Here is a 9,341-nt window from a genome sequence, read left to right on the forward strand (position 1 = left end):
CACTTCAAACACAGTGTTCCTCAGTAACAGTCAGGCAGCTCAGTAAGGGACATACCACTTCAAACACAGTGTTCCTCAGTAACAGTCAGGCAGCTCAGTAAGGGACATACCACTTCAAACACAGTGTTCCTCAGTAACAGTCAGGCAGCTCAGTAAGGGACATACCACTTCAAACACAGTGTTCCTCAGTAACAGTCAGGCAGCTCAGTAAGGGACATACCACTTCAAACACAGTGTTCCTCAGTAACAGTCAGGCAGCTCAGTAAGGGACATACCACTTCAAACACAGTGTTCCTCAGTAACAGTCAGGCAGCTCAGTAAGGGACATACCACTTCAAACACAGTGTTCCTCAGTAACAGTCAGGCAGCTCAGTAAGGGACATACCACTTCAAACACAGTGTTCCTCAGTAACAGTCAGGCAGCTCAGTAAGGGACATACCACTTCAAACACAGTGTTCCTCAGTAACAGTCAGGCAGCTCAGTAAGGGACATACCACTTCAAACACAGTGTTCCTCAGTAACAGTCAGGCAGCTCAGTAAGGGACATACCACTTCAAACACAGTGTTCCTCAGTAACAGTCAGGCAGCTCAGTAAGGGACATACCACTTCAAACACAATGTTCCTCAGTAACAGTCAGGCAGCTCAGTAAGGGACATACCACTTCAAACACAGTGTTCCTCAGTAACAGTCAGGCAGCTCAGTAAGGGACATACCACTTCAAACACAGTGTTCCTCAGTAACAGTCAGGCAGCTCAGTAAGGGACATACCACTTCAAACACAGTGTTCCTCAGTAACAGTCAGGCAGCTCAGTAAGGGACATACCACTTCAAACACAGTGTTCCTCAGTAACAGTCAGGCAGCTCAGTAAGGGACATACCACTTCAAACACAGTGTTCCTCAGTAACAGTCAGGCAGCTCAGTAAGGGACATACCACTTCAAACACAGTGTTCCTCAGTAACAGTCAGGCAGCTCAGTAAGGGACATACCACTTCAAACACAGTGTTCCTCAGTAACAGTCAGGCAGCTCAGTAAGGGACATACCACTTCAAACACAGTGTTCCTCAGTAACAGTCAGGCAGCTCAGTAAGGGACATACCACTTCAAACACAGTGTTCCTCAGTAACAGTCAGGCAGCTCAGTAAGGGACATACCACTTCAAACACAGTGTTCCTCAGTAACAGTCAGGCAGCTCAGTAAGGGACATACCACTTCAAACACAGTGTTCCTCAGTAACAGTCAGGCAGCTCAGTAAGGGACATACCACTTCAAACACAGTGTTCCTCAGTAACAGTCAGGCAGCTCAGTAAGGGACATACCACTTCAAACACAGTGTTCCTCAGTAACAGTCAGGCAGCTCAGTAAGGGACATACCACTTCAAACACAGTGTTCCTCAGTAACAGTCAGGCAGCTCAGTAAGGGACATACCACTTCAAACACAGTGTTCCTCAGTAACAGTCAGGCAGCTCAGTAAGGGACATACCACTTCAAACACAGTGTTCCTCAGTAACAGTCAGGCAGCTCAGTAAGGGACATACCACTTCAAACACAGTGTTCCTCAGTAACAGTCAGGCAGCTCAGTAAGGGACATACCACTTCAAACACAGTGTTCCTCAGTAACAGTCAGGCAGCTCAGTAAGGGACATACCACTTCAAACACAGTGTTCCTCAGTAACAGTCAGGCAGCTCAGTAAGGGACATACCACTTCAAACACAGTGTTCCTCAGTAACAGTCAGGCAGCTCAGTAAGGGACATACCACTTCAAACACAGTGTTCCTCAGTAACAGTCAGGCAGCTCAGTAAGGGACATACCACTTCAAACACAGTGTTCCTCAGTAACAGTCAGGCAGCTCAGTAAGGGACATACCACTTCAAACACAATGTTCCTCAGTAACAGTCAGGCAGCTCAGTAAGGGACATACCACTTCAAACACAGTGTTCCTCAGTAACAGTCAGGCAGCTCAGTAAGGGACATACCACTTCAAACACAGGCAGCTGTTCCTCAGTAACAGTCAGGCAGCTCAGTAAGGGACATACCACTTCAAACACAGTGTTCCTCAGTAACAGTCAGGCAGCTCGGTAAGGGACATACCACTTCAAACACAGTGTTCCTCAGTAACAGTCAGGCAGCTCAGTAACATACCACTTCAAACACAATGTTCAGTCAGGCAGCTCAGTAACAGTCAGGCAGCTCAGTAAGGGACATACCACTTCAAACACAGTGTTCCTCAGTAACAGTCAGGCAGCTCAGTAAGGGACATACCACTTCAAACACAGTGTTCCTCAGTAACAGTCAGGCAGCTCGGTAAGGGACATACCACTTCAAACACAGTGTTCCTCAGTAACAGTCAGGCAGCTCGGTAAGGGACATACCACTTCAAACACAGTGTTCCTCAGTAACAGTCAGGCAGCTCAGTAAGGGACATACCACTTCAAACACAGTGTTCCTCAGTAACAGTCAGGCAGCTCAGTAAGGGACATACCACTTCAAACACAGTGTTCCTCAGTAACAGTCAGGCAGCTCAGTAAGGGACATACCACTTCAAACACAGTGTTCCTCAGTAACAGTCAGGCAGCTCAGTAAGGGACATACCACTTCAAACACAGTGTTCCTCAGTAACAGTCAGGCAGCTCAGTAAGGGACATACCACTTCAAACACAGTGTTCCTCAGTAACAGTCAGGCAGCTCAGTAAGGGACATACCACTTCAAACACAGTGTTCCTCAGTAACAGTCAGGCAGCTCAGTAAGGGACATACCACTTCAAACACAATGTTCCTCAGTAACAGTCAGGCAGCTCAGTAAGGGACATACCACTTCAAACACAATGTTCCTCAGTAACAGTCAGGCAGCTCAGTAAGGGACATACCACTTCAAACACAATGTTCCTCAGTAACAGTCAGGCAGCTCAGTAAGGGACATACCACTTCAAACACAATGTTCCTCAGTAACAGTCAGGCAGCTCAGTAAGGGACATACCACTTCAAACACAATGTTCCTCAGTAACAGTCAGGCAGCTCAGTAAGGGACATACCACTTCAAACACAATGTTCCTCAGTAACAGTCAGGGACATACCACTTCAAACACAGTGTTCAGTAACAGTCAGGGACATACCACTTCAAACACAATGTTCCTCAGTAACAGTCAGGCAGCTCAGTAAGGGACATACCACTTCAAACACAATGTTCCTCAGTAACAGTCAGGCAGCTCAGTAAGGGACATACCACTTCAAACACAGTGTTCCTCAGTAACAGTCAGGCAGCTCAGTAAGGGACATACCACTTCAAACACAGTGTTCCTCAGTAACAGTCAGGCAGCTCAGTAAGGGACATACCACTTCAAACACAGTGTTCCTCAGTAACAGTCAGGCAGCTCGGTAAGGGACATACCACTTCAAACACAGTGTTCCTCAGTAACAGTCAGGCAGCTCGGTAAGGGACATACCACTTCAAACACAGTGTTCCTCAGTAACAGTCAGGCAGCTACATACCACTTCAAACACAATGTTCCTCAGTAACAGTCAGGCAGCTCAGTAAGGGACATACCACTTCAAACACAGTGTTCCTCAGTAACAGTCAGGCAGCTCAGTAAGGGACATACCACTTCAAACACAATGTTCCTCAGTAACAGTCAGGCAGCTCAGTAAGGGACATACCACTTCAAACACAATGTTCCTCAGTAACAGTCAGGCAGCTCAGTAAGGGACATACCACTTCAAACACAGTGTTCCTCAGTAACAGTCAGGCAGCTCAGTAAGGGACATACCACTTCAAACACAATGTTCCTCAGTAACAGTCAGGCAGCTCGGTAAGGGACATACCACTTCAAACACAATGTTCCTCAGTAACAGTCAGGCAGCTCGGTAAGGGACATACCACTTCAAACACAGTGTTCCTCAGTAACAGTCAGGCAGCTCAGTAAGGGACATACCACTTCAAACACAGTGTTCCTCAGTAACAGTCAGGCAGCTCAGTAAGGGACATACCACTTCAAACACAGTGTTCCTCAGTAACAGTCAGGCAGCTCAGTAAGGGACATACCACTTCAAACACAGTGTTCCTCGGTAACGGTCAGGCAGCTCAGTAAGGGACATACCACTTCAAACACAGTGTTCCTCAGTAACAGTCAGGCAGCTCAGTAAGGGACATACCACTTCAAACACAGTGTTCCTCAGTAACAGTCAGGCAGCTCAGTAAGGGACATACCACTTCAAACACAGTGATCCTCAGTAACAGTCAGGCAGCTCAGTAAGGGACATACCACTTCAAACACAGTGTTCCTCAGTAACGGTCAGGCAGCTCAGTAAGGGACATACCACCAGACAATGTATTAGTTTCAAATGGCAGCCTATTCCCTACACATAGTGCACTACTTTAGACCAGGGCCCATAGTACTGTGCACTATGTAGGGAACAAGGCGCCATTTGAGATACCGCCAATAAGATGAAGGGGACCGCCATCGGCTAACTCGATCCTCTCGGCTTAGATAGTTTATCTTTTTGCCCAGAGGGTAATGAGATGCACAATTTACACAGGTCTGTCAATAAGCCTGTCTATAGAGGGACACTTGGCATCTATTGTCCCCCCAGAATCAATGCATATTTTTCAGCTATGAATCCCCGGGAAATGATAGCTTTCAGATAAATGGTGGAAAGAGAAACATGAGCCTCCTTGTGGAGAGATAGATAGATGTAGAGCAGCTCAATTTTCCCCTCTCCTCCACCACAGTCCTCCTAACAGCTCTGGGTGTGCATCCCAAATGGCACCCTATTCCCTATGTAGTGCACTACTTTTGACCAGGGCCAATAGGGCTCTGTTCAAAAGTAATGCACGATGTAGGGAAAGGGGTGCCATTTGGGACGTAGCCTGCTCTCCGCAGCTCAGCGGTTCTTCTCTGCTCAATTGGGGGAAAGGAAAGGTCACGGGATATTACAGGAGAATACCTCTGTAACAAGATTGAGTCAGACATGACAGCAGAGCAGGCCAAGAGCTACCTGGGAGAACAGGCTGAACATCTATATCAACACCATATATATATATATATATATATATATATATATATATATATATATATATATATACATATACATATATATATATATATATATATATATATATATATATTATATTTTTTTTTAACTGACCCTCAATGACGATATTAAACAGGGAAGTGGATGACAGTGGATTTATAAAATTAGACCTACGTGGAGCTTGAATATGTCTGTCACGATCCAGCAGTATAAAGGGTCACAATACTCTTGAAAGGGTGATTGGACAGTGAGTGGTATGAGGAGCACGGGATTGGACATAGTGACTGGTGGGAGGAGCTCCACTGGATTGGATATAGTGACTGGTGGGAGGAGCACTGGATCGGAAAGTGAGTGGTATGAGGAGCACGGGATTGGACATAGTGACTGGTGGGAGGAGCTCCACTGGATTGGATATAGTGACTGGTGGGAGGAGCACTGGATCGGACAGTGAGTGGTATGAGGAGCACGGGATTGGACAGTGAGTGGTATGAGCAGCACTGGATTGGACATAGTGACTGGTGGGAGGAGCACTGGATCGGACAGTGAGTGGTATGAGCAGCACTGGATTGGACATAGTGACTGGTGGGAGGAGCACTGGATCGGACAGTGAGTGGTATGAGGAGCACGGGATTGGACATAGTGACTGGTGGGAGGAGCTCCACTGGATTGGATATAGTGACTGGTGGGAGGAGCACTGGATCGGACAGTGAGTGGTATGAGGAGCACTGGATTGGACATAGTGACTGGTGGGAGGAGCACTGGATTGCACATAGTGACTGGTGGGAGGAGCACTGGATTGGACATAGTGACTGGTGGGAGGAGCACTGGATTGGACCTAGTGACTGGTGGGAGGAGCACTGGATTGGACATAGTGACTGGTGGGAGGAGCACTGGATTGGACATAGTGACTGGTGGGAGGAGCACTGGATTGGACATAGTGACTGGTGGGAGGAGCTCCACTGGATCGGACAGTGAGTGGTATGAGGAGCACGGGATTGGACATAGTGACTGGTGGGAGGAGCTCCACTGGATTGGATATAGTGACTGGTGGGAGGAGCACTGGATCGGACAGTGAGTGGTATGAGGAGCACGGGATTGGACATAGTGACTGGTGGGAGGAGCTCCACTGGATTGGATATAGTGACTGGTGGGAGGAGCACTGGATCGGACAGTGAGTGGTATGAGGAGCACGGGATTGGACAGTGAGTGGTATGAGGAGCACTGGATTGGACATAGTGACTGGTGGGAGGAGCACTGGATCGGACAGTGAGTGGTATGAGGAGCACGGGATTGGACATAGTGACTGGTGGGAGGAGCTCCACTGGATTGGATATAGTGACTGGTGGGAGGAGCACTGGATCGGACAGTGAGTGGTATGAGGAGCACTGGATTGGACATAGTGACTGGTGGGAGGAGCACTGGATCGGACAGTGAGTGGTATGAGGAGCACGGGATTGGACATAGTGACTGTTGGGAGGAGCTCCACTGGATTGGATATAGTGACTGGTGGGAGGAGCACTGGATCGGACAGTGAGTGGTATGAGGAGCACTGGATTGGACATCGTGACTGGTATGAGGAGCACTGGATTGGACATAGTGACTGGTGGGAGGAGCACTGGATTGCACATAGTGACTGGTGGGAGGAGCACTGGATTGGACATAGTGACTGGTGGGAGGAGCACTGGATTGGACCTAATGACTGGTGGGAGGAGCACTGGATTGGACATAGTGACTGGTGGGAGGAGCACTGGATTGGACATAGTGACTGGTGGGAGGAGCACTGGATTGGACATAGTGACTGGTGGGAGGAGCACTGGATTGGACATCGTGACTGGTAGGAGGAGCACTGGATTGGACATAGTGACTGGTGGGAGGAGCACTGGATTGGACATAGTGACTGGTAGAAGGAGCACTGGATTGGACATAGTGACTGGTGGGAGGAGCACTGGATTGGACCTAGTGACTGGTGGGAGGAGCACTGGATTGGACATAGTGACTGGTGGGAGGAGCACTGGATTGGACATAGTGACTGGTGGGAGGAGCACTGGATTGGACATAGTGACTGGTGGGAGGAGCACTGGATTGGACATAGTGACTGGTAGGAGGAGCACTGGATTGGACATAGTGACTGGTGGGAGGAGCTCCACTGGATTGGACATAGTGACTGGTGGGAGGAGCTCCACTGGATTGGACATAGTGACTGGTGGGAGGAGCACTGGATTGGACATAGTGACTGGTAGGAGGAGCACTGGATTGGACATAGTGGCTGGTGGGAGGAGCTCCACTGGATTGGACATTGTGCCTTGTGGGAGGAGCTCCCATTGATTGGACATAGTGACTGATGGGAGGAGCTATAGGAGGATGGGCTCATTGTAATGGCTGGAATGGAATTTATAGAACAGGAGTCAAACGTTGTTTCTTTATGTTTGATATCGTTCCATTCATTGGACATAGTGACTTGCTAAATTGACATTAGAGCTCATGACATGATGACACAACACAGGGGTTTGAGAGTCAGGCAGCGGTATGAGGTAGCCTAATGGTTAGAGTGTTGGGCCAGTGGCCGAAAGGTTGCTGTGATCTAACCCCCGAGCTGGCAGTTAACCCACTGTGCCTCGGGCGCTGAAGATGTGGATGTTGATTAAGGCAGCCACCTGCGTAGCTCTGATTCAGAGAGGTTTGTTCCATGTGGAAGAGGCATTCAGTTGTACCAATGACTAGGTATCGCCATTCCCTGTGACAGTCAGGAAGTTCATTAATCTAGAGGAGCCTTACGTAGTAATCCCATGCTTGTATCCATGCACACAATCCCTCTATTTTTTTCCATTGGGCTGCTGCAGCTTGTAAAAAGAAAATTATTTACACAAATCAATCACTCAAGTAATCTGCTAGCAGCCACTGGCAGGCAGCCTGTCTTTACAACTTCACTTTAAAATGCTGCTAAGAGCCTCACCTGATGACATGCTGTGGCTCCATAACCTTTCATTTGAAGAACGATTGTCACTGATTGACATGTACTTTGTCGCAGGTTAGCATTTTTACAAGCATGCATCTTGTTCTGGAGGCTGCTCTGCAGCTTTTTCACTAGCTGGCACTGCCACAGTCATAAAATCTGATTTTAAACCCAACCTTAACCAAATTGCCAACCCCAATGCCTAACCGTAACCTTAAATTAAGACCAAACCCCCTCCCCCCCAGCTAGCTGGCCTATCTAAAGGGAAATCACCCAGTTCTGCCTCCAAAACAAGACTAATGACAATCAACATCAACAAGCTACTTATTCCCCCCCCCAGGTCAGTTCAAGATGAAACATTTTGGCATTCATATTTTGTTGTTCAGAGTTGAGGTGGTGTGGACTGCTGGTGGGTAAGGTACAACAGCAGGTAAGGACTGACAAAAAAAACCTGAGGCTTGAGGGGAGGTCAGGAGAAGGCCTCAACAAGTGTACACTTTTACGAGCAAGCTATCATCAAAGAACATCTGTTTGTTGTTCCTCAGGCACCCTCCCCCCTAGCCTCACCTTGACCCACACTACTTTCCATTGTACGTGGATGTTATGACTGAAAGTAAACAGCTACTAAGAAGGGAGTGAAGCGGCCCTTTGTGTTGAGGAGGGCGTCGGTCTTCCCTTTATTCCCTCAGTACTGCTGTGAGGGAGGATATCCCTCTTAGATAGCAGCCCGCTCGCACACAGGCACTTCCCCCTTCTTCCGCTTCTCCTCAGGACTAATGACATGCCCTGTGAGTCCCAAATGGCACCCTTGTCCCGAACATAGTGTACTACTTTTGACCAGGTATTGCACTATATAGTAGGGTTGTCACGATACCAGAGATACTATGATACCAGACATACTACGATACCAGAGGTACTACGATACCAGAGGTACTACGATACCAGAGGTACTATGATACCAGAGATACTATGATACCAGAGATACTATGATACCAGAGATACTACAATACCAGTGATGCTGTGATACTACGATACCAGTGATACTGTGATACTACGATACCAGAGGTACTATGATACCAGTGATACCATGATACCAGTGATACTATGATACCAGAGGTACTATGATACCAGTGATACTATGATACCAGTGATACTATGATACCAGTGATACTGTGATACTACGATACCAGTGATACTATGATACTATGATACCAGAGCTCCTACGATACCAGTGATACTATGATACCAGTGATACTATGATACAAGTGATACTATGATACTACGATACCAGAGGTACTATGACACCAGTGATACTATGATATCAGAGATACTACAATACCAGAGGAATTACTATAC

The 9,341-nt window shown here is 47.6% G+C and overlaps 1 protein-coding gene across 1 annotated transcript; it reads right to left on the reverse strand.

Moving 5' to 3' along the window:
• Window positions 1–5,226: 5,226 nt before the first annotated feature.
• LOC127911347 (uncharacterized) lies at window positions 5,227–6,594 on the reverse strand. The gene has a single exon (XM_052477622.1). The coding sequence runs from the start codon at window positions 6,592–6,594 to the stop codon at window positions 5,227–5,229; it is 1,368 nt and encodes a 455-aa protein (XP_052333582.1).
• Between the last annotated feature and the right edge of the window lie 2,747 nt (window positions 6,595–9,341).

This window comes from Oncorhynchus keta, chromosome 24 (assembly GCF_023373465.1).
Source record: "Oncorhynchus keta strain PuntledgeMale-10-30-2019 chromosome 24, Oket_V2, whole genome shotgun sequence".
Classification (NCBI taxonomy): Eukaryota; Metazoa; Chordata; class Actinopteri; order Salmoniformes; family Salmonidae; genus Oncorhynchus; species Oncorhynchus keta.

Excerpts from the sequence above, each read along its gene's own strand:
- LOC127911347 (XM_052477622.1), bottom strand. The coding sequence starts at position 6,594 with ATGTCCAATCCAGTGCTCCTCATACCACTCACTGTCCGATCCAGTGCT.